The sequence below is a fragment of the Artibeus jamaicensis genome, unplaced genomic scaffold, assembly GCF_021234435.1.
Source record: "Artibeus jamaicensis isolate MK-2021 breed Jamaican fruit bat unplaced genomic scaffold, CSHL_Jam_final contig_851, whole genome shotgun sequence".
In the NCBI taxonomy this organism is placed as follows: domain Eukaryota; kingdom Metazoa; phylum Chordata; class Mammalia; order Chiroptera; family Phyllostomidae; genus Artibeus; species Artibeus jamaicensis.
The window spans coordinates 3,245,257-3,273,047 of NW_026521986.1; the positions used below are offsets into that span (position 1 = coordinate 3,245,257).

At 35.8% G+C, this 27,791-nt stretch overlaps 1 protein-coding gene across 2 annotated transcripts in view; it reads left to right on the forward strand.

Moving 5' to 3' along the window:
- The window catches only part of MNAT1 (MNAT1 component of CDK activating kinase), a 178,700-nt gene that overhangs the window by 82,126 nt on the left and 68,783 nt on the right, over positions 1-27,791 (forward strand). For both annotated transcript variants that reach the window (XM_037132406.2, XM_037132404.2), the window contains one exon: positions 26,851-26,972. In XM_037132406.2, the coding sequence (XP_036988301.1) occupies positions 26,851-26,972 (122 nt within the window). The remainder of the gene's footprint in view (positions 1-26,850; positions 26,973-27,791) is intronic.

The following is a 27,791-nucleotide window of genomic DNA, read 5'->3' on the forward strand; positions in this document are numbered from 1 at the left end:
ATGACACAATCAGGAGACTTTTTTCCCTTGCCTTCTTTATGGAAGATAGACAGGTTAGCAGTATGGCTAGGGATAAATAAGGATTTAATATTTGACCAGGTGGGTTCAGATTCTGGCTCTGTGAGTTAAGGCTGATGGGGTGGGTATTCATTGGAAATAGTGTAATCCTTGTTCATTGGAATATACCTCACAATATGGTGTTTGTGAGAATAAAATGAAATGAACATAAGCTCAGAATATTATTTGAATGATTTTCTTAGATGTCAATTACAAAGATAAACTATTTTCCAGATTTAACCTGTTAGTTCTCCCATAGGTAACATAGTTAATTTTCTTAAAAAGCCATAAAGAAATAACACTAAAGTAAAAGGAAGAGAGTAATTGAGGGACCACTCCAGACAAGATATATCTTAGATCTGGTTGTATTATAGAATTTTCCAAAATTTTAAGCAGTCTAAAGACAAAGGAAGAATGATATGTTCTAACTTATGAATAGGATACTAGGAAATAATGATATATTCTTTTTTTTAACTTTTTTATTGATTATGCCATTACTTTTGTTCTATTCCCCTCCTCCATTCCCCTCCACCCTGCACACCCCTCCCCCACCATTCCCCCCCTTTATTTCATGAACACGTGCCTCAAGTTCTTCAGATTCTATATTTCCCCTACTATTATTACCCTCCCCCCTGTGTATTTTCTATCTACTGTCTATGCTACTTATTTTCTGTACCTTCTCCCCCCTTATCCTTCTCCCACTCCCCTATTGCTAAACCTCCATGTGATCTTCATTTCTATGGTTCACTCCTGATCTAGCTGTCCTCTTAATTTGCTTTTATTTTAGGTGTGGTTGTTAATAACTGTGAGTTTGCTGTCCTTTCACTGTTCATCTTTTTTATCTTCTTTTTCTTAGGTAAGTCCCTTTAACATTTCATATAATTAGGGCTTGGTGATGAGCAACTCCTTGAATTTGATCTTATCTGAGAAGCACTTTATCTGTCCTTCCATTCTAAATGAAAGCTTTGCTGGATAGAGCAATCTTTGCTGTAGATCTTTGGTTTTCATGACTTGGAATACTTCTTTCCAGGCTCTTCTTGCCTGTAATGTCTCTTTTGAGAAATGAGCTGACAGTCTGATGGGCACTCCTTTGTAGGTGAGTGTCCCCTTATCTCTTGCTGCTTCTAGAATTCTCTCTTTCATTTTAATCTTGGCTAATGTAATGATGATGTGCCTTGGTGTGTTTCTTCTTGGGTCCAACTTCTTTGGGACTCTCTGAGCTTCCTGGATTTCCTGAAAGTCTATTTCCTTTGCCAGATTGGGGAAGTTCTCCTTTATTATTTGTTCAAATAAGTTTTCCACTCGTGGGTGTGCCTTTCCCCCTTCTGGTACCCCTATAATTTGGATGTTGGAACATTTAAAGATGTCCTGGAGGTTCCTAAGCCTCTCCTCATTTTTTTGAATTCTTGTTTCTTCATATTTTACTGTTTGGTCATTTTTTTCCTCTTTCTGGTCCACTCCCTTGATTTGAGTCCCAATTTCCTTTCCATTACTATTGGTTTCCTGTGCATTTCCATTCATTTTAATTAGTTTAGCCTTCATATATTCCTGTAATTTGTGACTATAATCAACCAGTTCTGTGAGCATCCTGATCACCAGTGTTTTGAACTGTGCATCTGAAAGTTTGAATATTTCTTCATCACTTAGATTTATTGGCTCTGGGGCTCTGAGTTGTTCTTGAGCCATGTTTTGATCTCTTTGTGCCTGTTAGCTACCAGGAGAGGTGCCTTGGTGTTTACCGGGGCGGGGCCACCCAGGTCGCAGGTTTGTGAAGCTGTATGTGGGGGTAGGGTCAGAGAGGGAGCAATGGTGGTCCTCTCCACTTGCCCAGTCTGCCTCACCGCTGGTCCCCGCCTGCTCATCTTAGCGCAAATGTGGGAGTCAGCCGCCCTGCGCCAGTCGCTGAGGCCTGTGAGATCTGTCTCAATGCTCGCCTCTTCACTGGTTTATCTGAGTGCAAATGACTGCAGACAACCAGCAGCGCCTCTTCCCTGGGTTCCGCCCGTAGCTAGCCTGCACCTGGGATCCACGCCCCCAGCTGCCTGTGCACCGCCGGGATCTTTTTTTGTCTGATTGGCCCCGCTGCTGGTTTCGCCCCTCTCACCAGTTTAGCTGAGTGGGCCGTTGTTTCCGGACTCCATATTCGATTTTCTGTGTGGTTTGGTTGTGTTTATTGCTGTTAAAACTTTATTGTTTTTAGATTTGGTTGTGCAAGGATGAAGAGTGTTCCCACCTACACCTCCATCTTGGCGGAAGTCCTCGATATATTCTATTAAAAAGTATTAATGACTTTTGAAGTCATTAAAAGGTGACTTAGAGGATAATTTTATTTAGCAGATAATAGGAATTCTAAAAATAATTGTTCTTTATTGGGTTTTACATTTTATCTGAATTTCTGCTTAATAGATATTGTCTGGTGAATATATGGAAAAGTAAACATTGATCTAGCTGTTGATTGTAATTATTGGAAGCAGAAACCAAGAATACAGAGTTGGTCAAAGCCTTAGATAAAATCATTGTTAAGAAACAATCTGCCCTGGCTGGTGTGGCTCAGCAGATTATGTGCCAGCGTGTTAACTGGTTCAGTTCCCTGTCAGGGCACACGCCTGGGTTGCACCCCAGGTCCCCAGTTGGGAGCATGTGATAGGCAACTGATCAATATATCTCTCAAACATTGATTTTTCTCTTCCTCTCTTTCTCTGTCCCTTCCCCCCTTTCTAAAAGTAAGTAAATAAAATATTTGAAAAGAAAAAGAAACAATCTGGTGCTTTCTTGATTACAATATTGTAGTTAAAGAGGCTTCCTAAATATTATGAATTTGTATTTTGTATTACCATGATGATTCATGTCAGTGCATCTTCCTCAGCAAAAATATAACTTTCTTCAGTAAGAATCATGTATCTTAGAAAGTCTTATGCACAAAGAAATTGAAAAGAAGTTCTGGTTCAGCTTTTTGAAGTTGAATACTGTGGTTTACGTGCATTAGAAGATATGTAGAATATATAGATTTTATATCTATATCTACACATCTTTTAATATAGATTTTATATCTGTATGACATCATTCATTCATTTAGATGCACTTTTACACATCTATTAGATACTGAGGCTTATCTTTGTAGACTATTTTGGTGCTTTGGCCTATCTTGGTAAGTTATGAGGTGTTTAGCCATAGACAGGATTATTGAAGAAAGTATTAAAAATTTTAGTGGCTAGTGAGACTGGAGATAATCTTTAATGCCTTGTCTACTTCTGAGATTCTGTGAATTTTATTAAATTTTACACAGTATGTCTGTAACTTTCCCAGTCCTCATTATGGCATCCTGATGTTATTCAGATAATTGAGTCATTGTGAAAAATACTAATCTTTTTTAAAAATCTGTTTTTTATGTAGGGAAATATAAAGATAAAATTTGGCCTACATAATTTGTTGACAGCTATTAAACATACAAAAACTATAAGCGGCCCTGGCTGGTGTAGCTCAGTGGACTGAGTGCAGGCCTGCAAACCAAAGCATCACCAGTTCGATTTGCAGTCTAGGAGGGCACATGCCTGGTTTGCAGGCCAGGTCCCCAGTACGGGGCTCATGAGAGGCAACCACACACTGATGTTTCTCTCCCTCTCTTTCTCCCTTCCTTCCTTTCTCTCTAAAAATAAATAAATAAAATCTTTTTAAAAAGCCTATAAGCAACATAAAATGATCATTGAATATTTCTTAGTCCATGTCTTTAAAAGTCAACTACTGCTTTGTATTTTATTTCAGAAAAAAAATGTTTTACAAGTGTTCTTTTTAAGAGCAATTAATAACCTAATAAAATCCAGATGTCCACTAAACAAAATCATGCAATGCAATTTCTTTCCTTCTCACACCTTAGTGATATCAGGAAGTTTTGATTGTAAGATGCATGTTGGTGACTTAAGATCAGGGAGAATGTTGGGTTCAGTAGGTTTGAATGGAGTGTTTCCAATTAGGAGCTTAGTGTTAAAGTGTTGTGGGGACACACAGTGCTCTGGGAAAGGCACTTTAGGGCTAGATGGGAATGCAAAAAGTAAAGTGAGAGAAGCTAAAATTTTAGAAATTTGAAAATTTCCCCTAAGGCCAGGGTTGTGTCTAGGAAAGAGAAAATAAGCTTGTTTTCCCTCCTATATGGCTCCCAGGGCTCTAAGACTAAATTTAAAATAATGTGTTTTATGTATTGTTAGCTTGGGACTATAACACCATTCAAAACTGTTTCTGTGGGACGATGTTTCGAGTTCTGATTTACTTTCATGCAGAATTTTGAAAGGTTACTATTCATCTGGTGACAGTTGCCTGTGGTGACTTTACCTGCTGGTAGTGACTAACAGTCAGTCTGTGGAGGTGGTGTGAAATCTCTCTCCTCTTCCTGCTCCCGATGAAGTTCATGATACAGAAACAATAATAACTATTGGTAGCACTTTGTGAACATTCGATTCTGCTGTTTTTAAAATAGATTTTTATTTTATTTGATACCTTAAAATAATTTTACAGGTGAAACTGAGGCTTGTTAAAAAAAGTTGCTCAAGGTGATATCAGGATTTGAGTCTTTGGACGCCAAGGCTTGTGTTTCTAACGTTGTGTTATTCAAGGGGGTTTGTAGTATAGGGACTTGAAAAGAATAGCGCATATGCTCACATTCCTGAGGAAAGAGGAGCTGCAGATGGGAAAGCTGTTGTGGTGTGAAGAACCAAAATAAATGGAGTCTGGGATTGTTCTTGCAGCTGCTTTAACTTACTTGGAGATTAACCTGGGTTAACCTGCTTGACATTGCAACTATGGGCTCTTTGGATGTTATTTTTAATTATAGTTATGACTTCATCAAGATAGTTTTGGATATTATGGAAATCTTGAAGCACATGCATTTCAAAATGAATAGAGGGCTTAGGCATTTAAAAAATACCACCAGCATTGACATAATATTAGAATATAGTGTAAGGTGAGGTCTTGAGGCATTTTTTAAACATATTTGATCCATGTTTTATAGTTATTCTCAATTTTTATGTTGTCTCATACAGTATAGGTTAATAGTATAAATAAAACTGGTTAATAACTTTTTCACACTAATTATATTTATTAAAAGATTCACTGCCTGCAGAACACTTAAAATTTAACGTAATTAGTTTTTTTCTGAAAGACTGTATATTTCAAGAAAAAAATGCCTTTTTTTAGTGATGAATTTTAAAAAGTGTATGAACTCATAAACTTCTATTTGTATATCCTAGGTGGAGAGAGAAATTATTAGGGATAGAAATTGCTTAAGAAATCTTTTCTTAGAAAAAATATGACTATGTTGCTTAAAATGTTAATCTTTAATGAAATAGATTTTTATTTATCTCTTCAGTTATTTTGTCTTTACAAAATATATTTAGTGCCATCTGTGAACATGTCTGTTTTACTGTTAACCCCCAGTTCTTAAAAATGTATCATTAGATTTTTTTCACCAAAAAAAAATCTAGTTCAATAGTTAATCTTTACAATTTCTAAAATTTTAAAGTTGAAATTTAAAAAATTCTGGTAGAATACACATAACACAAAATTTACCATCTAACCATTTTTATGCTTATAGTTCTTTGGTATTAAATACATTGATACTGTGCAGCCATCAGTACCATAAATCTCCATGACTCTTTTCATCTGGTAAAACTGAAATTCTAGCCATTGAGCTATAGCCATTGAGCGATACTCCCTTCCACCACAGGTTTACAGACATTTCTCAATTGTTTGTGCACTTAATAGTAAAGAAAAAATTAGAAGAGTTTAGAACAAGGAAATATTTACCTAATTCAACATATTTTAGTTTCCTTTATGTTGTGCAATTAGCTGATAAGCTAGTTTGAACCTGACTTTCAGAATAGAATACTTTTGAGGTTATATTCTTTTTTGTTTTCAACAAAGCAAGTCTCGATGATAGATCAGTTAGCAAATCCTGAAGAATTAATGTAAATAGTGTGATTCTATTATGAGATACTTCTTAGAACTCGTGAAATTCCTTTTTTCCTCAGTGCATCAGATTTACTGTTAGATTGAGGATGTCACCTGGCAGTAGTGTTGTGTATCAGTTCAAATTTGTTTAAAAGGGGAAGTGGTTTTTAAAAAAAAAATGTTCCAATTACCGTTTACATTCAGTATTATTTCGTATTAGTTTCAGATGTAGCGCATAGTGGTTCAGCAGTCGTATACTTAATAAAGTGATTCCCTTCAATATTTCAAGTACCCACGTGGCACTGTGCATGGTTATTACAATATTATTGACTATTTCCTGCGCTGTATTCTCCGTGCTGTGACTCTTTTGAAACTACCAGTTTGTACTTAACCCCTTCACTCTTGCTCTCCCAGCTCCCACTCCACCAGCCCCTCAGGCAGCCATGTTCTCTGCATCTATTCAAAGTGTTTTTAAAATGCTGTAGGAAAACTAATTAAAACTGAACTTTGACATTAAAAAGAAAACAAAACTCAAGAGCTAAATGCTAGTGTTTTGTTTTCTCTGTAATGTTTTTATAACATCTATAAGAGTGCTGTAGGAAGATTTTTTTAAAACTCGTTTTTCTTGAAGTATAGATTCTTAAAGCAGGTGTTTGTTAGACTTCATTGCATTGACTTTGCTAAGAGGATAGCAAGTTATCCTTAGGTCTGAGTATTAAAAGCACTATTACTTTTGAATAAATATTAAGAGATCAACATGGATGGAACTGAAGAGCATTATGCTAAGTGAAATAAGCCAGGAGGTAAAAGACAAATACCATATGATCTCACCTATAAGTGGAATCTAATCAACAAAACAAACAAGCAAGCAAAATATAGCTACAGACATGGAAATAAAGAACAAACTGACAGTAAGCAGAGGGGAGGGGGGAGGGAGATAAAGGGAGAAAGAAGGGAAAGGACCATCAAGGAACATGTATAAAGGACACATGGACAAAGCCAAAGGGTGTGGGTTTGAGGGTGGAAGGCAGGGATGGGTGGGGCAGGAGGGGGCGTGGTGGGGTGAAAATGGAGACAACTATACTTGAACAACAATAAAAGAGATCGACTTTAACAATTGTTAGTATAAATAATTTGTGTGCTAACTTTTTTCTACTATAAAATGAATCTCAATATGCCATACAATTGGTGACATATAAGAAACTCTGCAATTAAGAGATGTTTATTTAAGAGCTCTCAAAGGTTATAAAAGATTATACTTGGCTATATGTGAAGGATAAATCTTGTGTAATAATGCCCCTTAGTTTTCCTTTTATAATAAATCTCAGCTATGTGTTCAGCACAAGGGCTCAGTGCCAAAAAGAACAGGTTCAACTTGTCTGTGAGGATTTGCACCATAGTAAAATGCGCAACTGCTTTTGTAGAGGTCATTGTGGAGGTCATAGGCATGCACAGTTGAATGAAAGCAACTTTAAAAACATAGTAGAACATAGTATTACTTAAGATTCAAAAATCAATGATAATTTAAAACATGAAAAGTATGGGAAATCCCAGAAAGAGCCCTCACGTACATTTTTCACTTTATCTGTACATGTTTATGTTTGCAGATGGGTTTAAAATTAGTTCTTTAGCACATTGTGCCAGCATCTTTTTCAATAACTTCAGAAGCACTTTTATAACAATGGCCCATGCTCGGAAACATTGCTGTTTTAATGTTAAATTCTGAGCAGTGCTCTTCATGTAATAAAGGTGTAGGCTACGATGGTGGTAGAACAAAGTGTCCAAGTGTGTGTGTTGGGGTGGGGGTCAAAGGCATGTGCGTGGGGCTTAAGTTCTGAGGAAAATACAGATGTGATCTGAAGATTGCCTCCAAGACTTGTACTTCTGTTGAGTTTATGATCAAAAGATTCAAAATTAACGACAGAGAAAATGCTATCATATAATTATATAGTACAACTTTTTCCCCGAGTATCTCACAAACACTTTAATTTTTTTGTAGTAAATAGAAATAATTCAAATAACAGGTGGAGAGGCTGTAAGTCTCATGACCCCCACCAGTAGTAGTTTTGGACTTAGTATAAACAGTATCAGAAAAATCATATGACTAAGTAATCAAGTAAATGCAGAGCTTACTGAGAGTTGGTTTACCTGGTTATATTTGGTCACAGAGTGACTGTTTCTTTTTCTTTTTTAAAATGGTGACCAAAATGGCAGGCAGCCATTTACTTCAGTGTAGAGATTAATTTGTAATCTTCAGAATCTGCTTCAGCAAATGCAGCTGATTGGCAGTATCACCTGTCTTAGCAACTGGTAGAATGTTTGTGCTTTTGTCAAGCCTGTAATTTCCAGAAGGGCTTCAAAGATGTGTTCATTGAAGTCTTCCATGCTAATTACCTTCTTTGTTCTCTGGGGCACTGTTTTACTAAATGTACTGTTTAATTTTTATTTATGTGTTTTATTTATGAGAGCTATAAAATAAAGTTAGTTTTAAAAAGAATTTTAACAGAAATTATGTACTCCTGTGGTTGTGGAACCACCATTTACACTTAATATTCCCAGATGAAAAATTTACCAAGATTGTGATTTCTCTGCATTGCTTTTATAATTCATATCATAAGCATGAAATATACTTGTTCATTATGAAAAATAATCTGTTAAACTATAAAAAATGTAATTTAAAGTATTGGTCATTATAGTTAACGGTCTAGGAAGGTAGTTTACTTCTGTGTTGCTAGAAGTTATTGTCAAAGTAATTGTTCTGGTTCATATTTCAAAATATATTCAATTTACATAGATTTCAACAAATCATCAATTTGTATATTATTTGAGGAAGATAATATTTTTGTTATGAAAAGAAGACTGAACTAAGAGAGCTTCTAAAATGATGAAGCATATATCTCAGTATAGGTGAAATTCGCATCAGTCCAAATTTATTATGGAAAAGTCAAATGTGAATATTTCCTTAAAAGTTGTTCTGTGTTTTAATGAGCTAGCACTTATATACTAATTCAAAAAGCACTTGTATACTAATATTTTAAAGACAAATGGGCACTTTCTAATTTGTTTAATAAATATAAATATACATATTGTTAAATGCTTGAAGTTAGAATCAGTTCTTGTGGTGTATCCTTTCCGGCATACCTTCACAGGGCCTGGTGTCCACTACATGTTCATATAAGTGAGTTTTCGTACTGTAGCCCTGCAGTAGAAAGTGCTTGGTGCATTTGGCAGGGTAGGGTTTAACACCTGGGTAGATTGCTTGGCCTTGGAAAACTTCAGTTTCTTTTCCTAGAAAATAGGCAAAATAATAGCTGTAATGTATGTATAGTGCCTAGCATGGCATATAGTGTCTACAGATATTTATATTCAATAAATATTTGTGTCCTTTGCATGGAATTCCACTGTTAGTAATCACCCATACGTGCATGACTTTTGTAAAAGACAGTTCATGCACAATTGCAAGTGAAAAGGAATTGGAGTCGTAAGTATTCTATTCTATTCTATTCTGTTCTGCATGTACAGTCCGGATTTCATTGCATGGTGGTTTTGTGAAGGTGGTGGTTGTAGGGTGATGATGTGTGTTTAAGGAAGGCAGATCGGGCCGGTTAGGGGATTTGTAATATTTGTTGTTTCTGTTGTTTCCTGTTAGGGCAGAAGAAGGATATAGTCAGTTACAGCTTAGCTCAGTTGTTTACTTATCTTCTACAATGGGAATAGCACAATAATGACCCAACCTATAGTTAAGTGACCTCAAACAGAGCCAGGAGATTTGCCATGGACTTTTTGGGGGTAGGGGATTAGAGAGAGTAGGATACTGTCATATCCTTACAAAACAGTTGTTCATTCATGAAGCAGACATTCTTAGGCACTGTAGTAGGCACAGAGTTTAGATCTAAATAAAAACACTACTAAAATATGATCTCTAGAATTATTCAGTTCTATTGAAACATGAATAAACCTTCTGTTACCTTTTCATTGAAAAATATTTCTGCTTCAGAAGATTACCAATCTTACATGCTATATTTTTGGTTTATGAAATAATTGTAATGCTTTTAGAGAACTTTATATGAAGTAATTTTCATATTTTATCACATTCAGAAATTCAGACTTATGAATAAGTTATCATTATTGTTGGTTAGTGAAAGGTACACTTAAAGTACCAAGATAAGATTTCTTTCTTGAAAGCTCTTTTTGTAATTACTAAAAATAAATAAGCTAAAATGGTATATGCCTGAAAAGTTGTTTTGAAAATTTTGGCAAGTACTGTTTTTCTTAAAATTAATGTAGACTCTTTTAAGGAGACAGGTTTTATCTCACCAAATAGTCTCCTTGATGTTTTTCTTTTCTGATCTTTTTATAGAAACAGATATGATTTGCTGGACAGTCTGTCCTCTTGGCAACAACTGGTGGTTCAGTAGCGAGACAAGCATCAGAGAAAGAATGTAAAAATACTGCTTTTCAACACTGCCTCATGGTTATCAGTGCTCAGGGAAAAATAGAACCTAGAACCACAAAAACAAACAAAATCTCTTCCTTAGACTCTGCCTTTTCTTTAAGCCACTGCCATCTTCCTATTTTTATTTTACCTTATAATTTGATGAAAAGAATAATCAAGTTCTCTCAGTGTTTCTACTTCCTTAACTCCCATTCTTTCTTCTATCACTGATATTTTCACTTCACTATGCTCAGTACTACAGTATAATATACACACTACTGTGGTCACTCTAATACTGAAGCTTCTCTTGGCATTAAAATTCCCTTCACTACAAATGCTCTGCCCTCAAGACCCCCTGCCAATTTCAGGCCCATTCAGTCTTTTTTTTTGAAATATTTTTGAGAGAGATATATATATATATTTATATATATATATATTTTTATTTTTATTTTTATTTTTTTATTGATTATGCTTCAAACCCATCTTAAATGTCATTTTTCTCCATGAATTCAATTGAATGAACATTCAAATAAATACCTGTCATGTCCAGCAGTCATATCATATATATATTTAACTTATTTAAATTCAACTGAAGTTGAAAAAACACCAAATAGGGAGAAAAATAGCAGAGAATTCTTCTCTTCCCCAAGTAAAAAGTGGTTTTGAAACAACATTGCCAAAAGCAAGCCAACTACTTCTGGTTTTTGCAGAACAGTGATTTATTCCAGTGGTAGAGGAATTATATAAAGATATTATAGTAGGCAAAAAAAACAATATATAGTGTACTTTATGAGCTATTTTAGGGATTTTTGAGGGGTTATTTTGACCAGTTTTTGCCTTATTCCAACTTTAGAACCTTATCTTTGGGTATAAGATGTGTCTTTACTGTTACAGCTATGTTGAACTTGAATCAGGCACATCATTTAGGACCCTTCTAGGTAACATTTGAATCTTCCTTTAATGTCGTAGGTGTGGAACTATCTGAGGCAGAGATGACTAGCTTAATTCCTTTTCTGTCTTTATTTTGGGAAATAAATGATATGAATGCAATGATAGTCACAACAGGATAAACAGGAGGAGCAAATGCTGTTCCTTTTTATTTCATGTTCACCTACAGATTGAGACCCTTGGCTTTCTGAAAACTAATTGCATGTGTCTGCAAATATATTGTTGCATTTTGTTTCCATATGAGCTGTAACAGTTCTAGGCAAACACAGAGGAATTTATAGAAAATTTTTTTGTTTTTACACACAGGGTTAGGTTGTAATTACATTTAAGAAACTTTAATGATAGTGATCTTTTAAAATAGATATTATTTCCTTATTTTCCCCAACATTTTACTCTTCTAAATGTCTTACATTTTATATTCGAAGTTCTTTCTCAAGGAACAGCTTACATTGGTGTAACAGTAAGAATTTCAGATTAGAGTCGATGTATTATTGAAGAATATTTTTGTGTGCTAACTTGAAGACTAAATGGTGTGCGTTGCAGAGAGGGGAATACAAATAAACTTATTTAACAAAGACTTAAAAATAATTTTAGTGCATTGAACAGATTTTGATGAAATTTTCAGGGCCAGTTGATAGAAATAGTTTCAGAGTTTTGGCTTGGGCAAGTGAGAATGTAACTGTTTTAGGGCTTTTACTTTAACAGGAAGCCTAAGTCCAACTAAATAGTTATAGAAGTTACTATTTGATGTTTTAAAGCATGTCTTACATATTTGAATGGAACTGTTCATTACTGAAAAGCTAGAAAATATAGTGCTATTAGTGTATTCAGGATGAAACCTCTATAAAGGTTTCAATGTGGATTCTGGAAAAGCCTGTTTTCTTTGAGATGGAAAATTTTGGGGAGAAATTGGTAATCTAACAAGGAATGCTTGTAAAGGCCAATTTGCGGGAATAAGTGAGCAAATAGTCTAATAATTGTTTCTGAAAGTATGTTTATTAAGCTGGGGACAGTAAAACAAGGAAAGGCTTAGGGTAGAATAAGCAACAGGAGAGAGCCTAGCAAGGCTGATTTGGCTCACTGGAGAAGCAGAGAAAAGGAGACCTCGGGAACAGGTTCAGGAGTTTAGTCCTGGATGAGCTGCACTGCCCTTTGCCTTGCTGGTTGCAAGTCTCATGGGGGCTCTTAGAGTTTAGGAGATGCACACCTGAGAGGGAAAAAGAGGGGGAAGGGAAAGGCGTGGTCATGCTCCTGGGAAGGCTATAATAATTTTTTAAAAGTTTATATATTCTGCTCTTTCCAAAACATGCATTCAGATAGGGAATGTAGTCTGATGATTCCAGTAGAGAGTTGGAAATCTGAGGATTAGTGCTTGTTTTTCTTCCACTGGCTATTTCTCTAGCAAGTATGCACATATTATATACATTGCGTGTGTGTATATATACATATATATTAAAATTATTGTACATTAAATTTTAGGAAAGAAATTTTTTATGATACATGTGAGGTAGTAGCTTATTTCCACTTGGTGATCATGCAATCGTAGCAGGTTAGACTTGGAAGAACATTTAGTCCAACTCCTAATTCCATCCCAACCCCTATTATAGATGATGAAGATGAAGTTTAGATAAATTGTATCACTTTAGTTCATTTTAGTTTACAGGCTGTGCCAGCGTGTTACTCTTACCGTATAGAAACTTGTCCCTCATTTGTCTTATGCTGTTTACTATAATTTTGAAAGAAATTGGAGAAAGCCATTTCAGTGGGGGAAAATGAATTGTACTTACCATGGAATTATGTGCTACCAGGAAGTTATTACCATGCAGCTGTTGCAGTGATGACAGGCTTGTATCCCCCGAGAGTGACCAGAGCGGCATAGTATAAAAATGGTTCTGTTTTGTTTGCTTCTAAAATAAATAGAAAACACTGAATTATTCCCACACCCCAATATGTTACTTAAATTGAGCAGCTTGATGGCAGTGCCAGGTATATTTTTAAGTATTCTATATCCCATAAAATATTGTGTGAGTATAAAAACACACGATTAAAAATATGTATGCACAAACAGAAAACACATGCAAATGTGTGCACACATGTGTTTAAATTATTAGGACATTTACCAACATAGAAACAGTGTTTCAGGAAAAACTTAACTGATTTTCTGATAATTCTAAACATAGTTATTTTCTTTGGAGGTAATCACTAAAGTTGTATTGGTTTAGTTCCCTGAGAACAGGGAAGTATTCTGGTTTCTAATTCCCTTTAGCATGTGATGCATTCTGTAGAATTTGATAAATTTAACATGTGATAGGACCAGTTTATGAAAACAATCACCACTATTATTGTTTTATTTTTTTAGATTTTGTTTTTTTTAATTTATGTATTACATTCCCATAATTCAAAAAAGAAAGTAAAAGTAGAGGGGCGTGATCTCATTGGAAAGTGATTTACTAGAATATAAGCTCCCTGAGGGCAGGGGCTATTATCTCTTTTGTTCTCTGGTGTACTTTTTAGTTTGTGGTGTATAGTCAGTGTTCATTCAGTATTTGTCATGTGAGTGGGTGATGATTCCAACAGAATAACCACAATGTTTTGTCATCTAAAATTTTGTTTAAAATGTGTTCTTGACTAGCTAAAAGCACATTTCCAGTCTATGTGTTAAAAAACACCCACTGACACTCTGAAATGAAAACAAAAAAAACCAGTTTTATTAAAGTGTGGAGAAGGTGGAAATGTATTTCCTATGTAATCTTATAGTGTATATGATTAACAAAGTTTTTATCGTTATGGTTAATAAGAGCATTTTTTGTTGTTTTTTCTCTTATTTAAATTTTAATTTTTATTGACTATATTGAGTGACATGGGTTAATAAAATTATAGAGCTTTCAGGTACGCAGTTCTACAATACATCATCGGTATATCATATTGTGTGTTCACAATCCAAAGTTGTCTCCTTCCATTACCATTTATCCCCCTTGATACCCTCTTCCCCCACACCCCTTTTTCCTCTGTTAATCACCATACTGTTGTCTGTGTCTATGAAGTTATTTTTTTTTTGCTTAATCCCTTCACCTTTTTCACCCAACTCCCAATCCTCTTCCCCGTGATAGCTCTCATTGTTTTCTGTATCTATGAGTCTGTTTCTATTTTGTTCGTTAGTTTATTTTGTTCATTAGATTCCTCTTATGAGTGAGATCATATAGTACTTGTCTTTCTGTGACTAGCTTATTTCACTTAGCATAATGTTCTCCAGGTTCATCCATACTGTTGCAAAAGGTAAGATTTCCTCTTTTTATGGCTGAGTAGTATTCTATTGTATAACTATACCACAGATTTTTAAAAATTATTTTTCAAAGGATTTTATTTATTTATTTTTAGAGAGAGGGGAAGGGAAGGAGAAAGAGAGGGAGAGAAACATCAATGTAAGATTGTAATCTCTTGCACGCCACCAGCTGGGGACCCAGCCTGCAACCCAGGCATCTGCCTTGACGGGGAATTGAACTGGTGACCCTTTAGTCTGCAGGCCCACACTCAGTCCACTGAGCTACACCAGCTAGGGCTGCCACAGATATTTTTATCCACTCTTCTACTGATGGGCATTGGGGCTGCTTCCAAATCTTAACTATTATAAATAAAGCTGCAAGGAACATAAGAACACATATATTCTTTTCTTGCATATATTTTTTTATCAGCGTTATAGGTTTCTTTGGATGTATTCCCACAAGTTGAATTGGTCGCTCATAAATTTTTAATTTTTTTGAAGTAACTCCATACTACTTTCCACAGTTGGTCACACCAATCTGCATTCCCACCAACAGGTCTGCATCTTCATCAGCATTTGTCTGTTGATTTATTGATGATAGTCATTTTGACATGCAAAAGGTGATATCTCATTGTGATTTTAATTTGCACTTCTCTGATAATTAGTGATGTCGAGCATCTTTTTTTCATATATCTACTGACTCTCTGTATGTCTTCTTTGGAGAAGTGTCTATTTTGGTCCTTTGCTCATTTTTAAATTGGACTTTTGTTTTTTAGTGGTGAGTTGTATAAGTTCTATATAAATTTTGGATATTAAACCTTTATGAGATGTATCATTGGTGAGTATGTTCATGCATTTGGTGGGTAATCTTTTCATTTTGTTGATGGTTTCTTTTGCCATGTAAAAATTTTTTAGTTTGATATAGTCCCATTTGTTTATTTTTTCTTTTGTTTCCCTTGCCCAAGAAGATGTATTAGAAAAAATACTACCATAAGAAATGTCTGAGGTTTTACTGCCTGTGTTTTCTTGGATTTTATGGTTTTGAGTTTTACATTTAAATCTTTAATCCATTTTGAGTTTATTCTTGTGTGGTGTGAGAAGGTTGTCTAGTTTCATTTTTGCACATACCAGTCCAATTTTTCTAATCACTTATTGAACAGACTGTCTTTACTCCCTTTTATGTTCTTCCTTTGTTGGATATTAATTGGCCATACAGGTGTGGGTTTATTTCTAGATTTTCTATTCCATTCTGTTGATCTGTCTGTTTTTATACCAGTATCAATATGTTGAGTACATATTACTAGGGCCTTGACCTTATAATATATTTCCTCCAACTTTGTTGGTCTTTGTCAAGATTGTTGTGGCTTTTTTTAGTGGTTCCATATACATTTTTGAAATATTTGTTTAGTTTTGTGACATACACCATTGGTATCTTCATAGGAATTTTGTTGTCCCTATAGATTGATTTGGGTAGTATGGACATTTTAATGATATTAATTCCTCTTATGCATGAACACAGTATATGCTTCCACTTATTTATATATTCTTTAGTTTATTTCTTCAATGTCTTATCATTTTCTTTTTATTATTATTGTTTCATTACAGTTGTCCCAATTTTTTCCCTGTTGGTTTCCCTTACCCCACCCCTTCTAGTTCCCCTAGACATTCCCCATCCCATTGTTCATGTCCATGGGTCCTTTATACATGTTCCTTGACTTGGCCCTTTGCCTTTTCCCCTTGTTATCCCCCTCCCTCCTCCCTTCTGGTTACTGACAGATTGTTCTTTATTTCCTTGTCTCTGGTTCTGTTTTGCTCATTTGTTTGTTTTGTTGATTAGGTTCCACATATATATGACATTATAATGGCATTTGTCTTTCACTGCCTGGCTTATTTCACTTAGCATAGTACTTTCTAGTTCCATCCATGCAGTTATGAAGGGTAGGAATTCTTTCTTCCTGCTGCATAATATTCCATTACGTAACTGTACCACAGTTTTTTAATCCACTCACCTAGTAATGGGCATTTAGGCTGTTTCTAGCACTTGGCTATTGTATATAACACTGCTATGAACATTGGGGTGCATAGTTTCTCTAAATGGGTGTTTCAAGATTCTTAGGGTATAATTCCAGCAGTGGAATCACTGGATAAAAAGGTAGTTTCATTTTTAGTTTTCCGAGGGATTTCCATACTTTTTTCCACCTCGGCTGAACCAGTCTGCATTCCTACTAACAGTGCACTAGGGTTCCCTTATCTCCACAACCTCGCCAGCACTTGTTAATGATGGTCATTCTGACTGGTGTGGAGTGGTATCTCATCATGGTTTTAATATGCATCTCTGATGGCTAGTGTTGCTGAGCATCCTTTCATGTGTCTCTGGGCCTCCTCTGTGTCCTCCTTGGAGAAGTGTCTGTTCAGGTCCTTTGCCCTTTATTTATTTATTTATTTATTTATTTATTTATTTATTTATAGAATGATCTCATTTATTTTTTAAAATATATTTTATTAATTATGCCATTACAGTTGTTGTATTCCCCCCTTCATTCACCTCCACCTTGCACACTCCCTCCCCCATTATTCCCCCCCTTTAGTTTATGACCACATGTCTCAAGTTCTTTAGATTCTATACTTCCCATACTATTCTCACCCTCCCTCCTATCTATTTTCTACCTACTATTCCGCTACTTATTTACTGTACCTTCTCCCCTCTTCTTCTCCCACTCTCCTGTTGCTAACCCTCCATGTGATCTTCATTTTTATGGTTCTGCTCCTGATCTAGCTGTCCTCTTAATTTGCTTTTGCTTTAGGTGTGGTTCTTAATAACTGTGAGTTTGCTGTCCTTTCACTGTTCATCTTTTTTATCTTCTTTGTCTTAGGTAAGTCCCTTTAACATTTCATATAATTAGGGCTTGGTGATGATGAACTCCTTGAATTTGATCTTATCTGAGAAGCACTTTATCTGTCCTTCCATTCTAAATGAAAGCTTTGCTGGATAGAGCAATCTTGGATGTAGGTCTTTGGATTTCATGACTTGGAATACTTCTTTCCAGCCCCTTCTTGCCTGTAAGGTCTCTTTTGAGAAATGAGCTGACAGTCTGATGGGAACTCCTTTGTAGGTGAGTGTCCCCTTATCTCTTGCTGCTTCTAGCATTCTCTCCTTCATTTTACTCTTGGCTAATGTAATGATGATGTGCCTTGGTGTGTTCCTGCTTGGGTCCAACTTCTTTGGGACTCTCTGAGCTTCCAGGATTTTCTGGAAGTCTATTTCCTTTGCCAGATAAGTTCTATTTTATTATTTGTTCAAATAAGTGTTCCACTCGTGGCTGTTCTTCTGGTACCCCTATAATTCAGATGTTGGAACGTTTAAAGATGTCCTGAAGGTTCCTAAGCCTCTCCTAATTTTTTTTTAATTCTTTTTTCTTCATCCTTTTCTGTTTGGTCATTTTTTTCCTCTTTCTGGTCCACTCCCTTGATTTGAGTCCCAGTTTCCTTTCCATTACTATTGGTTTCCTGTATATTTCCCTTCATTTCAATTAGTTTAGCTTCCATATGTTCCTCTAATTTGTGACTAAAATCAACCAGTTCTGTGAGCATCCTGATCACCAGTGTTTTGAACTGTGCATCTGAAAGTTTTGCTATTTCTTCATCACTTAGATTTATTGGCTCTGGGGCTCTGAGTTGTTCTTGAGCCATATTTTGATCTGTTTGTGCCTGTTACATATGAGGAGCGGAGCCTTAGTTGTTCACCGGGGTGGGGCCACCCAGGTGGCTGGTTTGTGAGGCTGTATGTGGGGGCAGGATCAGAGAGGGACAATGGCGGTTCCCTCTGCCGCTTCCCACCACTGGGGCCTGCCTGGTCCGTCTCACCACCTCTAGGTCTTTCACTGGTTTATCTGCATGCGAATGTGTGACTGCGATCAGCCCTCAGTGGGTCCACCCGCTACTCCACACCTGGGATCCGCCCACAGCTGCTTGCGCACCTGGATCGCTGGCCAGGGTTGGTCTGGTAGATCTTTCCTTCCTGATCCCACTCTGCTGCTGGCTTTGCCCCTGTTACCGGTTTGGCTGAAGGGTTCGTTGTTGTCAGACTTCCGTGTAGTTCAAATTTCTGTGGTTTGGCTGCATTTTTGTTGCTAAAACATTGTTGTTTTTAAAGTTGGTAGTGTGAGAAGGTGCAGTGCTTCCACCTACGACTCCATCCTGGCGGAAGTCCCCATTTTTTAATTGGATTGTTTGTCCTCTCAGTGTGGAGTCATGTGAGTTCTTTATATATTTTGGAGATCAAACCCTTGTGTGAGGTATCATGGCAAATATGTTTTCCCCTGTGGTTGGTTCCCCTTTCATTTTGTTAATGTTTTCCTTAGCCGTGCAGAAACTTTAATTTGATATAGTGTCATTTGTTTATTCTTTCTCTAATATCCCTTGCTCTATCAGTGAAAAAATTGCTGCATGGACTATCTGAGATTTTGCTGCCTATGTTCTCCTCTAGGATTTTCGTGGTGTCATGACTTACATTTAAGTCTTTTAACTGTCTTGAGTTTATTTTGGTATATGATGTAAGTTGGTGGTCTAGTTTCATTTTTTTGCATGTATATGTCCAGATCTCCCAACACCATTTGTCGAACAGATTAGTTTTTACTTTCTGGTATGCCCATGCCTCCTTTGTCAAATGTAAATTGACCATAGAGACAAGGGTTTATTTCTGGGCTCTCTATTCTGTTCCATTGATCTATATGTCTGTTCTTATGCCAGTCCCAGACTGTTTTGATTACAGTGGCCTTGTAATACAGTTTGACATTAGGTATTGTGATGACTTCTACTTTGTTCTTCTTTTTCAGAATTGCTGAGGCTATTCAGGGTCATTTATGGATCCATATAAATTTTTGGAATGTTCTATGTGAAATATGTCATTGGTACTTTAATAGGGATTGTATTGAATCTATAAATTGCTTTGGGTACTATGAAATTTTAATGATGTTAATTTTTCTTATCCACGAACATGGTGTGTGCTCCCACTTTTTTGTGCTTTCCTTAATTTCTTCGTTCAGTGTCTTACAGTTTTCTGAGTACAGGTCTTTTTCATCTTTGGTTAAATTTATTCCTAGATATTTTTTTAATGAGATTGTGTTTCTTAGTGTCCCTTTCTTGAGAGTTTATTATTGCTATATAAAAATGCAACTGATTTCTGGGTACTTATTTTGTATCCTGTTACTTTACTGAATTCATTTATCAGTTCTAGTAGACCTCTAGTGGTATCTTGGTTCTCTATATAGAGTATCATGTCCTGTGCAAATAATGACAATTTTATTTTTTCTTTTTCAGTTTATATGGTTTTTGTTTCTTCTTTTTGTGTGACTGTTGTGGGTAGGACTTCCAGTACTGTGTTTCATAAGAGAGGTGAAAGCAGATATCCCTGGCTTGTAGTTTTTGCGCATTATGCTGTTGGCAGTGGGCATGTATGGCCTTTATTACATTAAGATATGTTCCTTCTATCTGCACTTTGCTGAGTTTTGTCATAAATTGGTGCTGCATTTTTATTAGATGTTTTTTTCTGAATCTAATGATACAATCATGTGATTTTTATCCTTCATTTTGTTTATGTGGTGTATCACATTTATTGATTTGTGGACCTTGTATCAAACTTGCATCCTTGGAATAAAGTCCACTTGATCATGGTGTATCAACTTCTTAATGTATTGCTGGATCTGGTTTGCTAATGTTTTGTTGAGGATTTTTAGCATCTACTGTATGTTCATCAGGGACTCTGGACTATAATTTTCTTTCTTTGTAGTGTCTTTATCTGGTTTTGCAGTTATGATAATGTTGGCCTTATATAAAATCATCTTGGGAGTCTTCTCTCCTCTTGAATTTTTTAGATAGTTTGAAAAGGCTAGGTGGTAGTTCTTTGAATGTTTGGTAAAATTCACCCTTAAAGTTATCAGTCCAGGACTTTTGTTTGTTGGACATTTTTTGATTACTGTTGTAAATTTCAGTAGTTGTAATCTGTCTTTTCAGATTCTCTGATTCTTCCTGTTTCAGTTTAGGGAGATTGTATGTTTCTAGGAATTTAATTTCCAGGTTGTCCAAATTTTTGGCATGTAATTGTTTTTAATATTTTCTTATAACTGCTTTTATTTCTGTGCAGTCAGTTGTTATTTCTGCTCTTTCATTTGTGATTTTATTTGGACCCTCTCTTTTTTTCTTGATGAGTCTGATTAAAGATTTATCAATCGTGTTTATCTTTTCAAAGAACCAGCTCTTAGTTTCATTTATCTGTCTGCTGTTTTTTAGATGTCATTGTTTTCTGCTCTGATCTCTATTATTTCCTTCCTTCTACTCACTTTGGGCTTTGTTTGTCCTTTTTTTGTTGTTCCTTTAAGTGTAATATTAGATTGTTTATTTGAAATTTTCTTGCTTCTTGAGGTAGGCCTGTAATGCTATGAATTTCCCATAGGATCGCTTTTACTTGTCCCATAGATTTCAGGTTGTTGTGTCCTCATTTTCATTTGTTTCTAATTATCTTTTGATTACTTCCTGATTTCATTGTTAATCCCCTTCACTGTTTAGTGCTTTGTTATTTAGCCTCCACATGCTTGGGCGTTTCTGAGGGGGTTTTTTGTGACTTATTTATAATTTCATACCATTATTGTAAGAGAAAGTGCTTGATATGATTTCAGTCTTCTGTAATCTGTTGAGACTTGTCTTGTGTCCTAGCATGTGGTCTATCTTAGAAAATGTTCTCTGTACACTTGAAAAAATGTATATTCTGCTGCTGTGGGGTGAAAAGCTCTGAAGATAGCGATTAACCCCATCTGATCTACTGTGTCATTTAAGGATCCTATTTTCTTCTTATATTTTTGTCTGGAATATTTATGTATTGATGCTATGTATGTATTTATGTTAAAAATTTCCTACTATGACTGTATTACTGCTGATCTGCCCTTTATGTCCATTAAGGTTTGCTATATATACAGTGGTACCTTGGTACTCATTGGCTTCAGAACTCATCAAATCTAGTACTCATTGCAGTTGAACAAGAAAAAATGTTTCAGCACTTGATGCTTGCTCACCACTCATTGCACTTGCTAGAACTTGTATGAGTCATGATGCTACCCTGCAAGAGAAATGCTTCACCAGTTGTCACTTGCTGGCCACTCGAGTACTGAAATACCACTGTATTTATGTGCTCCTGTGTTGGGTGCATAAATGTTTACATTTATATCCTCTTGTTGGATTGATCCTTGTAGTATTGTACAGTGTCCTTCCTCTTATTACAGCCTTTGTTTTGAAGTCTGTTTTGTCTGATATAACTATTGCTACCTCAGCCCCCCGCCCCTTTTCATCCATCCCTTTACTTTTAGTCTTTTTATCATTCTAAGGTAGGTCTCTTGTAAGTCAGGAGATGTATGGATATTATTTTCTTCTCCTTTCAGGTATTCTATGTCTTTTGTACCTTTAAGCCATTTATATATAAAGTGATTATTAGTATATTTACTTATTGCCATTTTATTCTTTTAACTGTGCTCCTCTTTTTTCTTGTTGTTCGTCTTTTTTTTTTCTTCACTCTTTAACATTACTTGACACACTGGTTTGGTAGTAATGAAATTTGTTAGCTTTTTCTTGTCTGGGAATCTCTTTATTTCTTCTTCAATTTTAAATGATAGCCTTCCTGGATCTTTATTGTAGCTCTTTGCTTTTTATCACTTTGAATATTTCCTAAGAATCCCTTTTGGCCTAAGTGTTTCTGTTAAGAAATCAGCTGTCAATCTTATGAGAGTGTTCTTGTAAGTAACTAGGTGTCTTTCTCTTGCTGCTTTTTAAAATTCTGTCTTTGTCTTTAACCTTTGGCAGTTTAATTATGATGTATCTTTGCATGGACCTTTTTGGCTTCATTCTGGACTTGTGTGTCATTTTTGTTCACACAGTTAGGGAAGTTTTCAGCCATTATTTTTTCAAATAGATTCTTGATCCCTTGCTCTCTCTCTTCTTCTTTTGGTACGCTTATTATGTGGGTGTTATTATGTCTTTCAGTTGTCCCAAATGTCCCTTAAACTATCCTCATTTTTAAAAATTCTCTTTTGTTTTTGCTGCTCTGATTGGGTGTTTTCTGCTACCTTGTGTCTTCCAAATCTCTGATTCAGTCCTCTGCTTCATTTAACCTACTATTTAGTCTTTCTAGTGTATTATTTATTTCAGATATTGTATTCTTCATTTGTGACTGGTTCTTTTTATGGTTGCTATGTCTTTTTTTGTTTGCTGTCTCTTTGTTGAAGTTCTCATTAAGCTTCTTGAATATCCTTATAACCATCCTTTTGAACTCTGTATCTGGTAAATTGCTTGCCTCCCTTTCATTTAGCTCTTTTTCTGGAGATTTCTCCTGTTCTTTCATGTGGGCCATGTTTGTCTCCTCATTTTGGCTGCCCCTTTCTGTTCATTGCCATGAATTAGGTAGATCTGCTATGATTCCCAACTCAGTCTGTCCAAGATTGCCCAGAGTCCCAGCGCCATAGGGCAGGGCAACCGAAGTGGGCAGGGTGAGGCCTAATGGATCTCCTGTGAGAAGGAGGTGAGCTTGGGGGATGTGGGAGGAGTGGACCCCAGAGGCACACAACTCAGTCTGTCCTGGATTTTCCCCAGACCTCAGCAGTGCAGGGCCACCAAGAGTTGAGAGGGTCGGGCCACTTGGATCCTGGATGGTGGAGCTAGAGGATCTACTGTGATGGGGAGGTGCCAGTCAGGTTCATGGGATAGTGGGGGAAATGCTCTCACTCCAAAGCTACACACTCAGTCACTGACACCCCCTCAGTCTGCCAGACCACTACACCCCGGCGCAGGCAGCTGATGTTTCAGCATGGCTTGTGCTATGCATGGTGTGGGAACAGGGAGTCCGGAGGGTGCCAGTGGAGCTTGGGGGGATGTGGGAGTAGTGGACCCCAGAGGCACACAGCTCAGGCTTCTGAGCTATTTCATTCCCCAGGCTGATGCTCTAAGAAAGGTAGTGATTACCCAAGACAGATGGTTTCTGTGGTGTGGGAGAGGGACTTGGCACACGGTCCCCACAGCTGTCCCCTCAGTTCTCTCCCCAGAGCCACAAACTCCAGGGAGAGCATTTTTTTAATTTACAGAATTGAAACCTGACTCTAATCTTACAGTTTTCTTACTGTTCATACCTCTATAGCAAATGGCTGTTCTCCCTCTGTTTCATATTATTCGTTCATTCAGTCAAACACTGAGCAGATCTTTGGTTCCAGGCACTGTGCTGTAAATTAGGGCAGCGAATATAGGGCCTTACCATCTCACGGGGAGACAGATATTAAAGAGATAACTATACAACGAGAGTTAAAGAAAGTTACAGGGTTTATTAGCAAATACGTTAAAGATGAGGATAGTCTGGCAAATAAAAGTCATTTAAGCAGTTGTTGTTTTTCATGACATTGACTTATTGAAGAGACCAGATCAGTTGTTTTGTAGTATGATTTTTCTAATTTTTTTCCAATAATGGTATTCAGTATGGTTCTGAGCATATTTTTATTATCTTTTTAATGGTTATAAATAGGTAATATACCCATTTTGGCCAATTTAGAAAATGCTGTATAAACATAAAAATATAAATATTTCATAATCTGATCACCTACAAATAATCACTGAATATTTGCATATTTTTCATTATAGCTTCATGCAGATTTAAAAATAATTTAGGTCATCCCGATTATATATTTAATATTTTATTCAATTCTCTTTGAACATAATTTTAAATGACATACACATGATTACAGCTGAATTCATATTTACTTAAATTTCCCAATATAGTTGAACATTTAATGATCCTTTTGGTTTTTTACAATTATAAGTTAACCTATCATGAATAATAGTCTTCTGAATAAAAATTTGATTATAATTCTGACTTTTTTATTATAAATTGTTCAACTGGAATCATTGTGTCAAAGTACGTAAGTATTTTAGTGGTTTACTAAATTGCTTTTCATAAAGGAGCAATTTCATAATTTGCTTTCCTGTTTTATCACTAATTTTATAATTTAATGGCAATAGAATTTTTTACATTGTTTTAAGGGTCTGATTTTTTTTTTACTGTATGAGATTAAACTAGTCCTGGAGTATTTTCTGGCTATAACTTAAGCTATGCTGTACTGATTCAGTGTCTGCCTAGCCCTGCCTCTTTATATACTCATTCTCTGATGATGTTTGTTAGTTACTGTCTCAAGACACAACGTATAGCTCTGGTAATAATTGTTGTTGCCCCATTTCCTTACTTTTGTTGTAGTCTTTGTCCTCCCTCTCAGGTTTTGCACAGGTCTTACTACCTCATTCTTCCACCTTTTATTGATTCTTCCTCTCTTTTGATTTTCTGTAGTTCTTCAAGTGTGCACCATATCATTTGGTACCAACTCATATTTAATTCAGGTGTGACACATCACTACTGCAATACGCAGTTTGATTTCCTTAATCTGAATTCTCCTTTTTTCTGGTAATTTAAAATAGTTTGACACTTACTATTTTGATGGAAATACCACATTCAGTTATCAGTTTGCATCTGGAAACTTTTGAAAGCCTTTTGCCTGCAGTCACTTAAAAGTCCTGACCCTTTCCTTGCAGTATGTGTTAAGACATCTGTGTGGCCAGTTGATGATTAAAAAAAAATCTTAATTATGTCATTGCCTTTTTCTGTTAAATTCTTCCCAAGCTTTGGATTTAAGAAACTTAGCATCTATCTCACACCAGTTTTTTTTGTGGGGGAGGATAGATTGAATGTTACAAGGCCAGGCTTTGCATCATTTATGATCATGGTAAACAGAATTACCACTGAGTAATTTCTTTCTAAATGTCATAATGTTTATTTCTCTTTAAATGCCATAATTAAAAAATTCTTTTTTGAACCTACAGTGTTTTGACCATATCTAAGTTATTAGAATTTTTATAAAAATTTGTTTTAAACCATCTAGGATTTGCTTATTAATATCAAAGTTTCATTTTTATCTTTTTAATTTATAAAAAAGGTTTTACTATTTTTAGAGAGAGGGGAAGGGAGGAAGAAAGAGGAGGAAAGAAACATTGATTGGTTGCCTCTCACGCCCCCAGACAGGGACCTGGCTGGCAACCCAGGCATGTGCCCTGACCAGGAATTGAACGTTTCAACCTTTCAATTTGTGCTCCTCTGATTGATCCACTGGGCCATACCAGCCAAGGTGAACATCACAATTTCAAATTGAGCAACCGTGACTATATTGTCTAAAAATAGAACATTAAAAGGCAATGTGGTATAGTAGAACCCACACTGGACAGGAATTAGGAGACATGACTCTATGTGACCTTAGGAAAATTTACATTTTGGGAGTCTTTTTTTTAATTTATAAAATAAGGAAGATAGGGGAAAAGAACATGAGCTTTAGAATTTGACTTGTCTTCTAATTCTCAACCTGCCATTAACTATAGTGTGACCTTGCTAAGTGACTTATCTAAACTCCTATTTCTCATCCATAAAGGGTAATAGTATTTATTTCATACTTGCAAACAATAGCTCCAACAAGAGATTAATATCTAAAATACATAAAGGATTCATACAACTCAATATCAAACAAACAATCCAATTAAAAAATGGGGAGAGGACCTGAACAGACACTTCTCCCAAGAAAACATACAAATGGCTAGCAGACATATGAAAAGATGCGCAACTTCACTAGTTTTTAGGGAAATGCAAATTAAAACCACAATGAGATTCCACCTCATACCTGTTAGAATGGCTACTATCAACAAGGCAGACTGGCCTCTTCTCAATGAATGGCATGCTCTGTAGTTAGATTCATTTTTTAGCAATTGGATTACTGTGCAATAGTATAAAATTTAGCTTGACAGTTTCATGTTTATTTTAAAAGGCTCTGAAACATGAAAGTTAAGGGTTAAAATAATCTTAATGAGTTTTTCCAGATATTTCACTTCCATTCTCTTTCCCCTGTGTATTATTCCAGTATGGTAAATAAATAAATTAGAATATTCAAAACCCATCTTTAGAAATTGAGGTGAAATATATGTGTGTGTGTGTGTGTGTGTGTGTGTGTGTGTGTATATACACACACACATATGAATATAATGTAAACTTTACAACTTTAATAATTTTTAAATATGCATTTCTTAGCATTTCATACATCCACATTGTTGTGCGTCTCTTACCACTGTCCTTCATTTTTTTTATCAGGGTCAACACATTTCCTTGGCACCTATTCAAAAGCTTGAAGAAGCTCTATATGAATACCACCCACTGCAAGTAGAGACATGTGGACCACAAGTTCCCGAGTTTGAGATGCTAGGAAGACTTGGGTAAGTGCCCAGAAGAACTTCTCATTGAGGAGCTGGTGTTTAGTGCTTTGTTTTTACCTTTTCAACTGACACTTTACCATTATTAGATTTTGAAGTTACGGGATTTTATTCTCTTATAAAAAGAATGGTGCTTAATACTAAGTTAATACATTATTTTTTTATGGTTTTGTTAGGTTTTTTTTGAGATTGGATTGTATTAGTTCCTTTTTAAGCCTGTCCTTGGCAGCCATACTGAAGTAGCTGTTCACAGCCCCCACCCCCATTTTTCTTTAAAGAAAAAAGGGGCTTAATTTAGTTAGTGGCATGCCAGTAAAATATGAGTGTTGAGCTCCTCACCATGAAAAAGAGTAGATTCACTCACTGTGTATTGTCTACAGTGAAACTGTATTGATGAGACATTAGCCAAGCATACATGTAGGGGTGACCAGTGGCTCTAAAGTCATATGCATTCATTTTGAAGATGAATGTGGGATCGTGACTTCTGTGAGTGATGGATTTGATCACAGTCTTTCTCAGGGATGTGGGAGGTATTTACGTAACTTGAAGAGTATAGGCACAGACTTTGTAGGATGGAGCAAATCATATTTTGCTGTGGTGTTTCAACATAGATTATCCAATGAAAAGTTGACCCAGAATTGATTTTCTAACAAAATAAAATAGTGTAAAGGTATAATTGAAAAGAAAATAATTGGGACAATGAAACCAATTAATTAAAAAAACACACTAACAGCAAAGATAAAATAGATGAAACACATAAAATCTACATCATCTTTAAAAACAAAACCAGAATCTTGAAGATGATACATAGTAGTTTGCATA